This window comes from Siphateles boraxobius, unplaced genomic scaffold, assembly GCF_051911475.1.
Source record: "Siphateles boraxobius isolate OS27281-9 unplaced genomic scaffold, OSU_SipBor_1 12, whole genome shotgun sequence".
Taxonomy (NCBI): domain Eukaryota; kingdom Metazoa; phylum Chordata; class Actinopteri; order Cypriniformes; family Leuciscidae; genus Siphateles; species Siphateles boraxobius.
Window position 1 is genome coordinate 18,017,451 of NW_027508722.1, and position 19,495 is coordinate 18,036,945.

The 19,495-nt window shown below is 37.5% G+C and overlaps 1 protein-coding gene across 1 annotated transcript; it reads left to right on the plus strand.

The window, feature by feature from the left end:
* The first annotated feature begins 1,403 nt into the window (after positions 1 to 1,403).
* Positions 1,404 to 19,495, plus strand: cacng7b (calcium channel, voltage-dependent, gamma subunit 7b). Its single transcript, XM_077204892.1, has 6 exons — positions 1,404 to 1,614; positions 7,691 to 7,886; positions 9,027 to 9,113; positions 9,199 to 9,339; positions 16,027 to 16,172; positions 17,976 to 19,495. The coding sequence occupies exons 2-6, from the start codon at positions 7,691 to 7,693 to the stop codon at positions 18,429 to 18,431; spliced, it is 1,026 nt and encodes a 341-aa protein (XP_077061007.1). The 5' UTR covers positions 1,404 to 1,614; the 3' UTR covers positions 18,432 to 19,495.

The window sequence follows — 19,495 nt, forward strand, 5'->3', positions numbered from 1 at the left end:
CAGCATCGGAAAAGTATTTAAAAAGGTGTGTTAAAGAAATAAAATGCTTTCAGAAGTGTTTGCTTGTCATGTATTATTGTATATAATGTAGATCTCTATCTCTCTGTCTCTCTCTCTTTCCATCTTTCACTTCTTGAGGTCAGAGTGTACTATGCTATTGATATCATGTCTAAAAATACATATACTAAAGTATAATGGGACTAACAGAGGAAAAACTGAGAAAGGATGAGATTAGGCTTGAGTCCAACATGGATGATGACACACGTGAGCCCTTATTGGTGCATTCTTTTGATTTTTTGTGTTTGCTGATGAAAAGAAACATAAAAATGCTCAATTATTTCTCCCAGACAGACTTCTGCTTCTGTCGGCTGCTTCTCAGATGTTTCTTCTGAGAAAAAGACCCCAGTAATCATGTGTCTCTCATCTAGAGTTTCAGAAGACATGCTGCACATTTTCTTTTGTTAAATCCAACAAAGATTCAGTAGCAGGTAAATCTTGGATTCTGCTGAAGCTGCAAACATTTTGAATTCTGACAAATTGTCAGGGAAAATTGCACTAATTGCTAATGTAAGGAGAAAATGAGTCCTACGTCTCCTTTTCTGACTCCCTCTTTTACTGTAAATTATGCTGCTCTCTGTAAGTCTTCTCACAATGCACTATTGACTAAAATGTCTTTCCCTCCATACTTAAACTAATTTACTGAAGCTTCTTTCATAAAGGAGGGTGTTGGAAAGTGGCAGGTCGACACTTTTACAGACACACCATAAACATTCACATACAATTTTAAAGATTCATTGAAAGTGAGCATTATATGACAGCATGGTAATTTAAATGTGATAGGGGAATACAAATTTGAATATCAATACCCAGCTGACAAATAAATGTTCAAAAGTCCTTTTGCTAACACTTAAGTTGCCATTCATTAAAATGTTATTTCTGAATGTTCTCTGAAAAGTAGCGACATTTGAAAAACAGACTTATAGCTTAAAAAAAAATGAGGCTAACTTTTTGAGAGCACTGATTGAACGAATATTTTATTAATGTTACTGGAAGAATGTTTGTTCATAACCGTGCCTCAACGTTAGCTAAAGTTCTGAGAATATTCTCTGTAAGGACTGGCTCTTATGTATCAAATATCGATTGATACCGATCAACTAAAAAATATCTAATATCGACCAATAACCAATGTCATATATTGTGCATTTGTAAACCATAAATGGTTTGCAAAACGTCTTTTCCCTGTCAAAAGCACTAACACCAAACATAAGCTTCAAGCCTGAAAAATATCTTTCCATTTATAATGCAAAAATACATTTTCCATTGCGCATTACTAACCCAGAACCTACAACATATTCACACGCACATTGTCTGCGTTGCCTCGGTATCTTTAGTTTTGCTGGGATAAACAGGGAGGGAAACCGTGAAAATGTGAGGGAGGAGAAGATAACGGGGTAATAGAGGGAAATGTGCACGTAAGAGTGAGAAAGAAAGAGGGAGGGAAAGACGAGAGTGAGGGAGAGAGAGAGCGCGCAGATATTTTGCCAGGCACCCCTGGTGTGAGGCTTGTGCCTGCGCGCTCGCTGCACACTCGTCAGCACCACGCGCACGGGCAGGGTGAGTACAGTCTGTTTTCATTGTCCTTTACTGTTCTCAACTAATGCGTGACTGAGTCGAAACACGTTTGAACTTTTGTCAAGTGTTATTGATAGAAGTTATAGAAAACGAACGGGTATGTGTTTATGGCTGTGCGTATACCGTGTTACAGAATCCCAGCAGGTCTGTGAGCGCGTCGCATGTTGTCTTAATATGAGCGGAACATTTATCATAGGACGTTTGTGAGAGTTGTTTGTGGTCCGTTGTGAATTGTAAACCTCCAGAATCATTAAGGAGACTGGCATGCAGTGCAACTAACATTTGAAGCTGTTTTTGTGTTGGTGAGTGAATGGTAGCTGAGGTAGTTGAGTGTGTAACTGGCTCAGTCAAGTGCCTCAGGAGGCGCGCACTGGCATGTAGGTGGGAACTCCATCATTACTGGGCCAAGGTCTTTCCATACATTAACCTACATCTGGCTTGGCACTCTTTCTCTTCTCTCTGTCCCCGTTCCTTACTGTATGTCTGGTGTTTACATTGTATTTATTGTAATGCGTTCAGATAACGACTCAATATCTGAGGGTTCCTTTAAACAAAAACATACAAAAAGATTTAAAGAGACAGTTCACAAAAAAAATGACAATTCTGTTTACTCAACCTCGTGTCATGTCAAGCATGTAGACTTTATTTCCTCTGTGGAACACAAAAGAAGATTAGGAGAATGTTGTTTTATTTCCCCTTTTTCCCGTTTTTTTATTTTTTGGCAATACAATAAAAGCAAGTATGGTCCAAAACAAACAAACAAAATATTATTATTATTATTAATAATAAAATAATGCTGGATCTCATGGACTTTCATTCCATGGAGAGGAGTGAAAGAAAAAAACTTTAAAAATATATATATATTGTATGCGTTCCACAAAAGCAACAAGAATTTTCATTTTTGGGTGAACTGTTCCTTTAATATTTTGGATCAAGTGCACATATGCCACATTGACATCATACTGCATGTGATTAGTGCAAACTGCTAAGTGCACGTAATGTGTGGCAACAGTAGGATTGTGTAGTATAGGACAATTTCATTTAGCAAAGGACAATATCAGACCCCACAAAAATGCAAAAAGTCAAAATAGAAAAAAAAGAGTCAGTGGTGACTGACTGGGGAGTCTGTGGTCAAACTTGGACAGACTGATTTTGTCATGGAGAAGTAACCTCTCTTCTACATCAGTACACGCGGCCTTGAGGGGGCAGAAGCGCTGCGGGCAGAAAAAAAAACCTCTCAGTGTAGATGGTCAAGCTGGAGTTTGACATGGTTGTTCTCTGCTTCTGTTGTGCTTGCTTCAAAGCACTCAGTACCAGCACTTTTTCTCCACAGCGTTCTCGCTGTGCCTTTTTTCACTGCATTGCAAAATCTGTCCATCATTTGCTGGGGTTCATTATCTGTTGACAGCGAGTGTTAAGGCTTGTGTCATTCTTTGCGGCAGGACGAACGGCAAAAGGGTCAAACTCTCTGATTTTCACAGATGGCACTACGATCTCGTCTAGACACCTGCGATTCAATTTGGAAGCCAAGAGTCTTGCTTTCCCTTTTTCTTACTTTTTCTCTTTTTCTCCCTCTCTTGTTGCTCAGGGTGCTGCTCTGAATCACCAGCTCTGAGAGACACACAGGAAATGACAGCATGAAAAAGCACACACACACACACACTCAGACACATTCTCTCTCATACACACTCTATACAGCATCTTCAAAAATAACCATAATAAAAGTCGCCATTGCAGCAGCAGCTGAGTGACTGCAGAGACAGGAGAGTGATTTTTTTCAACCTCATTCTTCATGTAAACGAATGACTGCATTAATTGAATTAATCTCATGTCAAATCATAATCTTTAAATAGGTAGAGAGCAATGACAGGATGAAATTGTTCCTGTATCAGCTCAGCACAGATGCGGAGACAATGACAGAGAGCAAAAGGCACATTTCCCTTTGAAAAGACCTTTCAAATTATCGCCAGCGCAGTCATTCATTCATCACAGAGACAAAACGCATCCCTCATTAATTAAGAATCGATCAGAGCTCAGCTCTGGGTGAATCAGAGAGATGCACATGGTCAGAAAGAGGATCTAATCTTAGTTTTACAGCACATTTCACATAGAGAACATGAGTTCACTGTACACTCTGACATTTACATACTGCCATTTTTAGTTAGCTGCCCCATATACGGCCTCTCCTTCATGTCTTTTCTTGCCCTGTCTCTGTTCCTCTACAGTCTGAACCTTTCTGTCTCCTTTTTTATGCAGTGTTGTGATTAAAGCTCCAGTAGGTAGCCTTTGTAAACAAATATTTGTTAAAACTCTCATTATGTCCTGAAAGTAGAATATGAGACAGATAATCTGTGAAAAAAATCAAGCTCCTCTGGCTCCTCCCTGTGGCCCTATTGCCATTTGCAGGAATACAACGCTCCCGGTCAGAAACAACCAATCAGAGCCAGGAGGAATGTCTTAGCAGTGTCAATCACGCTCGTGTACGCGCTGATCACCCCTCTCTTGAACAGCGCGAGCGCGTACCGTCGTTCGTGACTCTCCTGTTCGAACTCGTTCATCCAAATGAACGAATCTTTTTTCGAGTCATTTCGTTCATTCAACGAACGAAATGACTCGAAAAAAGATTCGTTCATTTTGAACGAGTCTTTTTCAGAGTCATTTCGTTCATTCAACGAACGAAATGACTCGAAATAAGATTCGTTCATTTGGATGAACGAGTTCGAACAGGATCACCTTGTGCATCACAGAACAGAGCAAGGCGAGCATTTGTGCTTATAAAACTTAAAGTTTTTTATTTATTTTTGAAATGACCGATCGTTTCGCTAGATAAGACCCTTATTCATCGTCTGGTATCGTTTAAAGCCCTTTTAAGCTGCACTGAAACTGTTATTTGGTCCTTGAAACGTTTGTGTCCTATTGAAGTCCATTATATGGAGAAAAAGCCTGGAATGTTTTCATCAAAAACCTTAATTTCTTTTCGACTGAAGAAAGAAAGACATGGACATCTTGGATGACATGTGGGTGAGTAAATTATCAGCAAAAGTTTTTTTTAAAAGTGAACAAATCCTTTAACCTTATCTTAGTAGCTATTTATAACTTATAGAAAGAGTGCAACCTTATAAAGTTACATGTATTGCAAAATACATAATGATTTGAGGACCAAGTTTGTAGTCAAACTATGGGCAGGCCATAGTCAATGTAAAGCATATTGTTGATGTTTCGTCCCTATTAGTGAATGTTCCATAACTGTTTATAATCCGCCGCTATCGGTGGTCCTGTTTACTAGCCTGCGCGTTCACGGCAGGCTCCGCTTTGGGGGAGGAGCTGTGGAGGGAGGGCTGTAGCGCAGCAGAGAGTAAGGGGGTTGGACCTGTAAGTTGTGCTTCTTCAAATTTTCAGGCTAAGTCAACATTTTCTCAAAACTCTCTACTGCAGCTTTAAGTAAAACTTTTACAAATCATTTTTCATTATATGAAGTAAACATGAAAATATAATTTAATGAATGAATGAATGAATGAATGAAAAACCTAAACTTAAAGAACTAAACTTGAAGTCTAGGTTATGAATAAAACCTTGGTTACCAGATAGGAAACGGGACGCTGCTTCATAACACTCTGGGGAACACCAAAGCGCCAACGTTATGACGCAGCGTTGAGTTCCCTCGAAAGGGAACTAGAACTCTTGCCTTGGTAACTGAAATAAAATAAGTTTCAGTTGAAGTACTAAATTGACAAAGTAAAACCAATAAAAATTAAATAAAATCAGTTGATGCTAATAGAAATGTAAAAAAAATCACTAGAGCACATACAATTGTTAAAACTGAAAATATAAAAATAAAAGCTAATTCAAAATATGAATAAATAATATTATATTATATGAATTATAAACAATACTAAAATAACAATGTTTTAAATCATTATAGGAATAGAGTGCAACGGTTCCTGCCCCCTTTTCAGCTGCGCTGGATCCGTAAGTTTTTTTTTTTTTAAATAGTCAGTACAAAATAAAATTTAAAAAAAATCTTCGTTAAGTAATGGATAATATCCAGCCAGTTGTTATTGCAGAATAAACCCCAACAGGGTGATCAGGTCTTACATCAGCCTGAATTGGTTTATTCTGAAAAACAACCAGCTGGATGTACATTATTATTACAAGGCTACTTGCCACATAAGTAAATAATTAAACACAAAATATTGATCTGAGTCTAAATATTTTATTAGGTCTTCAAACCCAAAGCTTCCCACGGAGAGAGCAGTTACTAACGTGGCAGGTTCAAACTAGACATATATTTAAGGGATACGGTACATTCATACCACTTATTACACAGCATTTTGCCACATAAATAATAATGGGGATAAGAGAGGATTTGAGATGAAACTGTTTTAAAATCATACCTGTTTGTTATCTTATAATCCAACAGTGTACAAAACAATAGCCGCAAAATGGCAGCAGCTGCGTTTGTATGAAACAAGAGAGAGCGAGTCCACAATACTGGATGACATAATTAAATAACTGTACACAAAATATTGATTGGACTGAGTTTTAATATTTTATTAGCTAACCAAATGAAAAACTACCATGAAGAAAAAACATTCCTAGCAAGAGTGTAGCGTTGACCTGACTTCAGTAACCCGGATGAGCCTGTGTTATCTGTTTTCAGCAGTTGCTATCGAGGAATAACATACTGTTGGATGGATTGATGGACCAATAAGAATCAAGTATTCCACAGAGCCGTGTAATAAAAAGGTATAAGCCCTGAACCAAGCCAATCAGCTACGAGGTGAATCACAACACTACAAACTTTGATTTGAAGCTAAAAAGTTTTTGAAAATTGGACAAAAGACAAAGGTACAAAACTCTTTACTTAATGGTTTTAGGAAAGAACTACAATCCCATGAAGCATTGCAAACAGCATAATCTAATTAAAATCAGTGGAAAAATATAAAACTACTTATTTACAAATGTTGATTATATGTATAAAACTATTTATTTTAAGTTTATTGCAATATATATTATATATATATATATATATATATATATATATATATATATATATATATATATATAACATTCCAGTGTTTTTAGAGCGTAGGGAGATGGGAGCTTCATGGGAGTGGGCGGAGCTAAAGAGCTATTTTGGAGCTTGTTGCTGTTTTCGACTCTCTGATTGGTGTAATTTTCTGTACAGCATCATGGGTAATGTAGTTTTTCACCAGGAATTCAACTGTCAAGCACGATTATTTTAAAAATAAGCTGAAATAATGCTGGCTGACGGCTGAATTCTGAAAATCATTGAATATGTGAACGATTGTTCCTCTAATGAATATCATCAATTTCACATAACCACTCTGAATGATTTGACTCTAGTTGAGTTGAATTCACTTGATGCAATTATTCGGTCACTAACGGCTCAGCGGAGGGTGAAGATTTTCATTGAATAATGATTGAAAAAAGCTGACTACAGTCATATATGGATACATTTATGATGCTTCAGTCCAATTCACGGTAGAAAAGAGTGAAAAGAACAATCCTTCAACAGAATAATGAAAGTCATAAAGGGAGTAATTAATGAAAGGACTGTCATTTTTAGATGAACTAATCTAATTGCAGCTTTCATCATATTCTGTTCTCCTACAGTGCATCACATTGCATAGGATGCCAATGTGAAGCAGGACCAGTGTGTTTTCATCTGCTTTTTTTCTCCATACGGACAAGGTCTGTCTCACAGTAAAGCTATGACTCATGACTCTGTAGGCACTTGTGTGTGATGTGAATCACTGCCAATAATGTTTCACTTTCTGCCTCAATGACTGCCACCCGTCAAGCCTGGTGAACTTTGACCTTTTGTGCGATTGGCTGATTACCGCCACAGTGGGACTGGAACTGTCTCTCATGATCTTTTACACTCCTCTCTGTCTTCCTGAAGAATAACAGACTGTGCAGAAGTGTCTAGATTTGATGGTGCCATTTCACTCCCCGCTGCTCATATCTCTAATGTTTTTGCTGTGATTTGGAGCTTGGGTGCTGACGGTTCGTGTGTGTGTGTGTGTGTGTGCAGATGAGCTCTTGCAGCAGCAGGGCTCTGACTCTGCTCTCCACAGTGTTTGGGGCGTGTGGACTGCTGTTGGTGGGGGTTGCCGTGGCAACGGATTATTGGCTACTGATGGAGGAAGGAATCGTACTGCAGCAGAACCAAACTGTCGATGTCAAGATGGCATTGCATTCTGGCCTCTGGAGAGTGTGTTTCATAGCAGGTGTGGACAGACACACACTTACTTTATATGCAAACACACTAAGGTCTTCCATTGTACTTTTGGATTCAACTTTCTTGCCAAGGACGCAAAATTTACAATATATATATTTTTTTCTTGATAGGTCTTGTCTATTTATAGTTTTATACACTACTATTCAAAGGTTTGGGGTCGTTTTGTAAAAATTAAATGTTTTATTTATTAGACACATTAAATTGATCAAAAAGTGACGGTTCAGACATTTTTAATCTTACAAAAGATTCATATTTTAAATAAACGCTGTTATTTTTAACTTTATATTCATCAAAGAATCCTGAAAAACTGGTTCATGGTTTCCACAAAAAAAAATATTAGGCTGCAAAACTGATTATAACATTTGTAACATATTATAACATAATGTTTCTTGAGCAGCAAACCAGCATATAAGAATGATTTCTGATGGATCATGTGACGCTGAGGACTGGAGTAATGATGCTGAAAATTCAGCTTTTTACATTTTAAGATATATATCGCAATAGAAAACAGTTATTTTAAAATGAAATCGTATTTCACAACATTACTGTACTATTCATCAAATAAATGCAGTCTTGGTTAGCATAAGAGGCTTCTTTCAAACACTTTGAAAAATTTTAAAATCTATAAAACATAAAACATGTTATTCATACTTTGTGTGAAATGCAGTGTAAAAAAGACGATGTGTTGTTTGCTAAATTAAATAATTGTATAATTATAATTTAATCATTTATTATCGGACTGATGCCAAATCAAATTATTATAATATTATATTATAATATATATTATTTACTTTGTATTAAGGTAAAGGTGTATCTACCAACTTAGTATTTTTTTTAATTCTGTTAAAATTCTGTCAATAGAACAAAATGATCACCAACATTTTTTAACAGTAAAGAAAAAAGAAAAATAAATCATAATAATAGTAAATTCAGTAAATGTTAAATTAAAGAACCATTGATGGAACATATTTCATTCATATCTAAAATGAAATTTAAGATTTTAAATAGTGTTTTGCTATTCTCCTCTATGTTTCATTAAATTCCTACAGTTATTCATCCATTTATATATCTGTGTTTCCTGTATTTCATAAATGTATCTTTCATTACATCCTTTGTCTCACTGTTTTAGGTACAGAGAAAGGTAGATGCGTCGCCTCTGAGTATTTCACTGAGCCAGAGATTGAAATCACCACAGAAAACACTGCAAATATTCTCAGTGAGTGAACGTGAGTTCAAGTCAAAGTAACACGTCCATACCTCCACACACAACTCTCATGCACATGTATTTCTCGTTCTGGCAGAGATGGTGCGGACAGCTACACCCTTCCCTATGGTGTCTCTGCTCTTCGTCTTCATGGCCTTCATCATCAGTAACGTGGGACACATTCGTCCGCAGCGCACCATCCTGGCCTTCATTTCTGGAATCTTCTTCATTCTCTCAGGTAGCGAGAAACCTTTCCATGTGTAAGGTGGCCATTGCTGGAATTAATCCATTTTTTGTATCCATTTATAAGTTATATCTCAGTTTTTAGACATATATTGAGTAGTATAGCTATAACACTGTTAGGATAGATGTTGTGCCATCTATAATTATGTCATCACAAAATAAGCCTGGAGGAACCTTCTTTTGAATCACATCTCTTTCTAAAATACTCTTACTGTTAAAAATAGTTCATAACATATTTAATGCCGATCCTTTTCAGGAGGATTAGATGTGTGAGGACTTTGTGTTTTGTTCTCATCAGAATGTAGCAGTACCATCTGTAGTGCATTAATGATGTCTTCTATGATCATAAACCTGTGTCTGAGCATGAAATCACTCCATCTGTTTATTATTTATCAGTTTCTGGAACCAGTAGATGCAGTGCCAAAGATTCTTTGGTGGAAGCGCTGTATTTGAATTGCATTAGTTGTTCTGTAAAATAAAAAAAATCTATCATATGAGTGCCATTACTAAGCCACCTGTCAACAGTGTATGATTATGATGCAGGCCGCATTATAGGTCAGAAGTCAGATTGGATCAGAACTTTCACAATATAAAACGTGTACATAATAATGTGTATATAATAATAATGTGTGTATAAGTCACAGTATGTAACGTGACTGCTCTCACTACACTGTTGCATATATTTTGCTCTTATTATTTTCTTATGAGCAAAACTGTAGTCATCTTTTCACGTAGGCACAAATGCCTGATGTGTCCCATATTATGTTAAACGGAAGATTGAACTCATCCGTCAATGGTGCCAGATTTATTTCCCAGTGGAATACCTCAAATATCTGAACATGCAATTCAGTTCTGCACCAGCAGAGGTCAGCAAGTATATAAAATATAAAACATGCTCATTAGTGAGGAGACTGTAGAGAAAACTCAGAAGTAGACTGTGGTAGGCATTGCTGTATGAACTTGTGAACATACAAAAAGCTGAAATCAGAGACATTTAATGACTATTGTTTATTAACAATAATTGTTTTTATAAATCAGGTGAGTTTACTGATTTTCTAATTTTCAATTTTGTGTATCTAGGACATATCTGGTGGCCTAAAACGTGTTTATTTCATGAATATTGATGAGTCGAATTTTCGAATATGTTTGTCTTGGCAATTTTCTTTTTGTTTTATGTAGTCATTTTATTCAGTGCTCTGCCATCTGAACTCTTATCGTATTAGGGAATAATTAAACCGTGTCGTCAGTGTTGATATTGTGGCTTTATGGTCGGATGCTTACATGTGTCACTATATTAGTAACATTTGACCAAAATCAAGGTCAAATGGAGTTTGAAAACAAGGCTTTTGACCAGCGAATTTCAGACACACACATCTTAGAACGGCCGCATCTGAGGCAGTGCATCGCATTACGTTTTCATGACCTTACAGGTTACAAAGTTTATTGTAGATATAAGTACGTAAATTTTTTTCTGTCATTTGGCCAAAATCTCATGTTATTAAAGATGAAGTGCTACATACAGACATTTAAGACTGTACTGACTATGACTCGATGACAGATTATTGACTAAGACACTCTTCTTTGGTCCTCAAATACATAAAACATTAGCCTTTATATATAGTATTTCTTGAGTCAAGAAAACACTGTACTTATTCAAGGAACCAGTTCTTTATTTAGGCTATACCCTTGCATTAAGACGGTCCAAACTCCAAACTGCGTGCGGCACTTCATTCACAATAGAGGCTGAATGGAGTTATAAGGTTTTATCGACAGTTTGGGGATCCAATGAAGTAAAAAGGTTTAGTCACAAGCTCTTTTTAATACTTTTCAATGGTTAAATATTTGCAAAGCCCTAAAAACACACATAAAGGGTGACCAGTAGTAACAATTTATGAAAAAATGTAAAAATTTGTGACATTGATCATGTCTAGTGAAACACTTGATGCTCTTTGTATGTTTGTCAAATCAAGCTAGAGAACATCATCATCAGGTTTTACACAAACTTGTGAAGTTTGTGCTGCTTGTGTGCTGAAAATATCGAGCACTAAGAATTATTTAGTAGTTTTTTCCCCCCATTTTTTTCTCTTTTACCTCATTTTTTATGCATATTATACTTTGTAATGAACAAAACAAAACAAAAAAAAGCAAAATAAAAGCATTTTTCCTCATGAACTTGAACCCCACTGTAAGGTCATCAAATAGCACTTCCATGACAGGCCGCAGTGAGAGCCTAACCCTAACCCACTCTGAATGTAGAACTTATTTGTATGCAGATCCTGCTGTTGTTTACTTCATCTCTGCCTCAACCTTGCACACGGCCAGAAAAGACCTTCAACTTTTTTAGAAACACCTCTCTCCTTCACAGACTTCCTGACACACCGCCCTTGAAAAACACCTTTTTACTTGTCCTTTTCTCTGTGTTCTCTATCAGCCTGCCACTGAATATGTAATGCGCATTTCAGACTGCCCGGGGCTGATAAAAGTGCGTCAGTTGAAAGAAGCCATTAAAAAGTAAAGATCAAGCATGCTGATAGTGCAGTTAGATGGAGCAGCTGTGAAATGTAGCTGATGTTTGCAGGAATGTTGTGTTTTTACTTTTTGTATGTGGGTGAGAGAGAGTCTAGTTCGTCATTCTGCTGTTGCCATAAATATTACAGGCATTTCTCAGCTTGTGCATGTTGAGCTTTTCTCACCCATTCTCACCTGTCCCTTTTACAGTTTTCTGTTATTCTCTATCCAAACTCACACACATACACACATTGCTCTGCTCCCCTTATTTTATCTCATCTGCCCTCCATGCATCTCTGTGCTGCAGTGAGGAGCATCTGGGATTTATTTAGATGAAGCTGATGTCCTCTCATCAGTTGCTGGGCAAAGCCCTGGAGAATGCACAGTACTTGTGTGTCTGTTGAGTTGGCCGAGGGTGAGCATTATGTGCCTGACAGGAAGGCTGATGACCTCATCACAGTGCAGTTATTTATCTACATTGTTTATTACTGTTGTTGTTATTTCTCTTTTTTCATGTAGCTGCATTTAAAGGTACAGTAAGCGATTTTTTGGAAACACTGTTGATATTTAAAATCAACACAAACAAAGTTAACAAACACACCCCTGTTTTTATTGCTCCATCCCCAAAATGCACAAACATACAATGCAAGATTGGATGTCTCTTTTCTCTTTATCATAGCTAAAGAGAAGCAATATAATTCATTGTGAAAAATAAAGATAGGTTGTCGAACAAATGACAAGAAAGAACAAAATATGAACATACAGTACTAAAGAGTATATCCAAGCAACAGAAACAACGCAACCTCGACGTCCGTTTTCAGACCTTCCTGCATAGTTTTCTCCAGGTCCTTACCGCGGGTCCTTAAAGCAACACTATGTCGTTTTTGCGGTTTTTGCTCTCGGGGTCCCCCTACAGTTAGGAAACAGTATTGTCTTCTACTACTGTCGTAAAATCTGTCATGGTTACACCAGGCGATACACGTGTGCATTTGTTGACAAGCCGATACGGTCTTGAGTTCTCGCGAGTTCTCACGTCTTGGGCAGACTGCCAGCGTTGCGTGTGAAATGTCTTCATCCCAGGTACATTGGCATATATTTCAGCATGTCATATGAATATAATTTCATGGGTTTTATTTTTTTCAAACGTCAAAAGATCATGTAGCTCACGTTTACAAGCCAGCGTCATTATAGTAGCCTATTGTCTACTGTTTTACATTACGGATATGCTAATTCAATTCAATGTTTGCGTGGTAGGTAATAGCCATATATCGTCAATATTATAATATCAAGCTACCATAGATGAATCTGCAAATTTGAAAATCGATTTGCATTATAGCCAGAGGCAAGACACCAGAAAAATAAATAAACAAACATGACTAACAGCCTGCAGACATTAGGATAGTTATCCTGAAAGATTATTTATTATAACCATCGTAAACTAGTATGTTAGTGTAGCTACCAGATTGATAATTCGCTACTCTACTAGCATTACTTGATTCATGAAGATAAATGGAGGACCAGATAGATTCCGTAACATGGCCAGGCCATGTTATTCAGCCTTTTACATTTCGTGCGATAGTCAGCTCCCTGATTTATTTATAAATGTATTGATTTATTTATAAACTTTATAGATGACTGACTGCTGCGCTTGTGACAGGGTGCATGTTACTGAAAGAACGAGCAGAGAGAGCCGGTCGCGCGCGCGCACACTCTCACCGTCTTCAAACTGTCTTGCTCTCCCTCCAATAGTGATCCTCGTCCGGTCTTTTAATTTGTCACTCTCCCTTTTTCTTCTTTTAGTCTCCTTTGACAAAACCTTTGCCTTCTTCCTTTTAGTTGTTGCTTCGATCATGACAACAACATACAGACGCGTATCAAACGCTAGTTGGACTCTTACGTCAGAATCTGAGGAAGTGGGGGAAGTGACGTATGCCGTAAATCAGTTGAATTTTGTAGGTTTTTTTTGTGCTTACATAGTGCCAGTAAAAGTGATACAGACACTGTCAGGCTATGGTAGTCGTGTCATTCAACCTATTGTAAGTCGATGTACCATCACAAGGGTCTTGTAAATATATAATGAAGCTTGAAAAACTACATAGTGTTACTTTAAGTTATCTTGCTTTCTACAGTCTTTCCTTAAATCTCACTCTCTCTCCTCCCCCATCATGTAAGGACACATCCCCTACTGTTGATTGGCTATAAGGATGTTGTGGCGCTCGGTCCGATCCACTTTCAACAGCTTTTTTCAGAAATGCATAAGCGCTAGCAACAGTACAACCCTCGATTCTGGGGGAAGGCAGCTCAACTCCCCTAACACTCTCATCTAGGACCTGCTATAACCCATACTTGATTCGATCAGCACTAGCCATAGTGTCAAGAACAAGGGATGCTGAAAGGGATAGATGCGAGCTGAATATGACTTCTTCCACGACTTTTCTACCTCAGTGTGAAGTTCGTTAAGAAATGGAAGGCTCATTTGAGCGGGACAGTTATGGCCTGACAGGAACCACTCGTCAAGTCTGCTATGAGCGACTCAAGTGCCCCCAAAGTATCCAATCTAGTGCCATTACCTCCAGCTACTCCTCTCCTCGCGGGGCTGGCAGTCTGATTTTTTGCTTGTCTCACTACAAGCGATATCTTCGCCCTCTTCAACCACGTCCGCCTCGTCCTGGCTGGATGGTGCCAGCAATGCTATCTGCTGGATCTGAAGACTCATGAGAAGGTGCATCGTGATCCAGTAGATCGTTCGAGCCAGTGACTAGGAGAGACACATTCCTTTCTTGAACTCCTCGGCCCACGTCGGGTTGCGCTGATAGGCAATAATATCGTATATCGGCGATAGTTTGAGATATCGTCAAAAGCATCAGCTATCGACCATATCAAGAAGATTTGGCATTTCCAATTAATGTATTAAATTATTATTATTATTATTAGGCTACTTTTATTATTAAATTAATAGTGCAATTCATTTGCCCCGCAATAATTTCATAACTAAGGCACTGTGAGGATAATTAAAGATGTTAGATTAGCTTACTCCTCATTTCAAAAACAACAAGTTTAACACGAAATACTTCTTTTCTCTTTTTTATTTTTACTATGTATAGGCCAGGAGAAATTATTATTAAGAAAATAAACAGTCATAGCCTTGTTGTGTTTATGACAATGGTCTACAGCCAAAATGCTTCTGAAATAAATGTATTCAAACCTTACTAATTCTGGGTCACTGAAAATAAAAATGATGCTTAAAATTGTTGATTGGCTCTAATTTTTTTAAAGATATGCTATATCGCCTTGACGTATGTTTCATCTGTAGAAACATTTCTCTCAGTTGTTTATGTACTCAGAACTCAGAACGAGGAAGTATACAGGACGTCGTCATCCGGAAGGGCAGGAGTTATGATCACATTATCTGATTGACAGATCTAGAACGAAAGAGTGCTCTCTGACTCATAACACACACGCACCCGGAAGAATACAGACACACAGTGCTCTGTATGCTGTTTTCAGTGGAAAATGAATAGGAATGATATTCTGTATAATGAAATATAAAGTAAACTGGAGAATAAATCTGTTCTCAGACACCCAAGACAACAAGAACATCCATTCTCTTCTCTCTTACAGAATACTTTTCTTTTATATTTAAAAGTATTTTCACTGGTTTTCACAGTTCAGTACCACCAATCTCACCCTTTTGTGCAACAACAGAGGCTCCAGGCATGTGATATAAAGCTCAAATCTAATTGGACGGCCCGTTTCATCGCTGAGCAACGGGGGGGGGGAATCTCACTTTGTCGCGCCCGGTGTTAATACAGTAGCTCCATAGGAATCTATTGTTTCGATTCAAGAGCGTCATCGCGTCGTACATTTGCTACACTTAATCGTGCTCAGAGTGAAAGGCCCTTAAGAATAATACATTTTTGTTAATCACAGAATTATTTTTTATTTTTTGGTCCAGGGAAACATTGTGATACGTACTTCTGGGTTAGCCTTAAAAAACATCATCACTGCAGCATTCAATAAACACTGCAATATTCTATAAAATAAGAGGTGTCAATTTTGATTTCATGGTGACTTTAACATTTCAGTTGAATGTTTTTTCAGGAGATGGCAGCCAAGATCTTGGCGTTCTGTTGATTTTTCTTCACTCATTTGTTATTGCCTCTCTTTCTCTCAGGGTTGAGTCTGGTAGTGGGGTTGGTGCTGTATATCTCCAGTATCAACGATGAAGTAATGAACAGGCCGCGGGAGCCAGAGCAGTTCTTCAACTACCGCTATGGCTGGTCCTTTGCATTTGCTGCCAGCTCATTCCTGCTCAAAGAGGTCAGAAGATGAAATTTCAGTCCAAAATATCAGTTAATCTGGCTTTTCTGTGTGTCATTATGTTTGCTCAAAGCAAATTCAAGCTCTTTGGCCTGGAATAGCCAAGATGTAGTCATATTTCTTGTGAAAGCTCCAATGACTTGAGCATATCCATGCTTTTAGGCCCGAAGAGCTTGACAATTTAATTATGTCACTTGATGCTGTTGAAGCAGATTCTTTTAACATGACCCTGCCCTGACATACACTTCAGTCGATGCAGGAACTTGGAGTGTGCTCTTTATGTATTATGAATGTGAATCTTCAGATGCACTCCATTTTAGTCATTACTCTATACCTGAATACTGCATTTAGCGCAGTTAATCATTGTTTTCACTCACTGCAATAGGCAAAGGTCAAGTAACCTGAGCTCAAGGAGGTCAATATAAGGGATTTTCACCATGTATATGTTTCTTTCTATTGCTACACATGATATCCACATACGGTTTTAAGACGCTTATTATTAAAATGCAGATATTATTGAGGTGATTATGAAAGTTAGAGTTTGTGAAGAAGACAAAGTGAATGATGGATCAGTGAGAGCTGCAGTCTGTCAGCTGTTCTGTGCCCATAAGGTGAGGATTTTATTTTTCTGCTTGATTCAGCAGGATACTTTTATTATTATGGTCGCTGAAGGAAGCATTAGATTGTCAGCATGTGTGAGAATGAAAATTAGAATGCCTGCAAAACCATAAATCACTCCTCGTACATTCACCTTTAAAGGTCCATTGTGCAATATTCAGGAGGATATGGTGACAGAAATGCAATATCATATACATAGCTATGATTTCAGTGGTTTATAAAGACCTTACATAATGAACCGTTATGTTTTTATTACCTTAGAATGAGCCATTTCTATCTAAAAAACACCGCGGGTCCCCTTACATTGAAATAACCATTTTGCACCGACATTAAATGAGATTTTTTCTACAGAAGACCTAAACGTTTCGTCACTATGTTGTTGGTTGCAATTTGCAACCTCACCATTAGATATATCTCCTTTAATTTCTTTTATAACTGTTTTAATTTAAAATTTTCCTTGCTTTTATTTTGTGATTATTTTAATTCATTTATGTAAAGCACTTTGAATTGTCATGGTGTATGAAATGTGCTATATAAATAAACTTACCATGTCTAGATGCCGCTACAAATTACACAGTGCACCTTTAAGTTTTTCAAGGAAGAGTGTTGCGAAACCATTAATTACTGATTTGCCACAAATACTTAAAGTAAATAAATAATTAAATACATAAATCTGATATTTTCTTTTTTGAATATATTCAAACATTCTATTATAACAAAAGTAAAAAGATTATAAAATGATGTATTTCAGATTTTTAAAAAAAGTTTTTTATCATGGTTTCCTCAAAAATATTAGGCAGCACAACTGTTTTCAACAATGATATATATTTTTTTCTTGAGCAACAAATAAGCATATTAGAATGATTTTTGAAGGATCATGTGACACTGAAGAGTGGAGAAAAATCAGCTTTGCCATCACAGAAATAATAAAATTACATTCAATATTTTAAAATAGAAAATTGTTTTTTTATTTCAGAATAAAACTGTTTTACTGTATTTATGAACTCTTATTCAGCCTTGGTGTGCAAAAGAGACTCCTTTCCAAAAAAAAAAAAAAAAGTCTTACCGATCTTATCTTCTAAACACAGGCCTGAAAAAATCACTGTTCTCCTCTCTCTCTCTCTCTCTCTCTCTCTCTCTCTCTCTCTCTCTCTCTCACACACACACACACACATATTCTCTCAGGGTGCCGGTGTGATGTCAGTGTATCTCTTCATGAAGCGTTATGCAGAAGAGGAGATGTATCGGCCTCACCCGGCTCTCTATCGCCCCCGCCTTTCCGAGGGCAGTGACTACAGTGGCCAGTACCTGCACCCAGAGACCTGGCCTCCACCCCAGCGCGCACGGAGCGCCTCTGAGATCTCCAGCGACATCTCCATCCAGCTCACACAGAACCCCCAGGCCCAAATGAAGACCAGCGGCCAGCAGAGCACATCATCTCCGGGAATCACCTCCGCTTCCAGCCCCGCCTCTGGAGCAGGTTACCAGCTGTCATCGTCAGGTTCTGCAGCTCCGTTCCCCCACAGCCATCCCCTCCACCCTGGGATACACGGGGCAGCTGCAGCGTCCCAGACCCTGCCCATGTCCGCATCACCTCCACACTATCACACGCATATGCGCATGAGCGCCTCTCCATGTTAAAATGTTTATAGAGTATTTGTTTTTAATTGAGATAATGCATAAAGAATATGATGCAAGGCAAGATATAGTTTTTTATATGAGAAGAGGAAGTAAAAGAAACTGTTTGTAGCTAAAGTCCTCTTTTTAAGACTGAATGTCGTCGTTGTGAAACTGTAGCATATTAAACTGCACTGGATCGAAAGGGGTTCATGCAGAACACTTGACAATCGCACACACCACCAGAACTGACAATTCATTTACTTAAGCATACACATTAGCGCACATAAGAGAACTGTAACTATTGCCTTTAATTCTGCAGATGATATAAAACTGAACTTAAACTGTTATTTCTCATCATGTTGTTTCTGTTCGTTTTATTGTTAATATTATCATCAAATGCTAAAGTTGGAATTACTTATAAACAAAAATGCTTAACTTATTGTTTTTTTTATTTGAAAAAAGAGTTATTCACAAGCCAGAGTTCAGATGTATAAAGTATTTCCTGTGTAAATAGTGTGTACTGTTGTGTTTTGGCTGTGATTTGGTTCACTGCCTTTCTGCAGAATGTTGACAAATTTGGTGGGGAAAAACTAAATTAAAATGCTTTAAACGTTCTTATTTCACAAGACTCTTTTCCTGATTCATCACATAATGTAGGTCCACAAAACGCTCATAGCGCCCTCTAGTGGTAAGAGATTGTATTGAAACTGCGGCGTTATGAGAAGCGCTGTCCGCGGTGCTGAAATCATCCAAGGCTGCTTGTCAAAAAAATCTATAAATGTTTTGAACACAGTCAAATGTACCATAAGGTTTTGTTGCTAAATGAATGTGCAGTAGCCATGCAGAATTAATGTGAATGAACATAAATGACGGCTAAATTATGGGTGTTAACCAGATTTAAACTGTTAGAATATGAAACAATTAGTTTCTTGCAAACCCCCTCTATGATTATTATTATTATAAATATTATCATTATTAGTATGTTTTTATTTTGTTTGTGTGTGTTGAGAAGGGTGTAAACTTAAGCGTTACAATATGCATCGATCCTGCGCTACAAGTGGCAATAAACAGAATTACAGATAAAA

Excerpts from the sequence above, each read along its gene's own strand:
- cacng7b (XM_077204892.1), top strand. The coding sequence starts at position 7,691 with ATGAGCTCTTGCAGCAGCAGGGCTCTGACTCTGCTCTCCACAGTGTTT. Across the intron at positions 9,340-16,026 it reads AATCTTCTTCATTCTCTCAG|GGTTGAGTCTGGTAGTGGGG; the intron begins GTAGCGAGAAAC and ends TCTTTCTCTCAG. Across the intron at positions 16,173-17,975 it reads GCTCATTCCTGCTCAAAGAG|GGTGCCGGTGTGATGTCAGT; the intron begins GTCAGAAGATGA and ends ATATTCTCTCAG.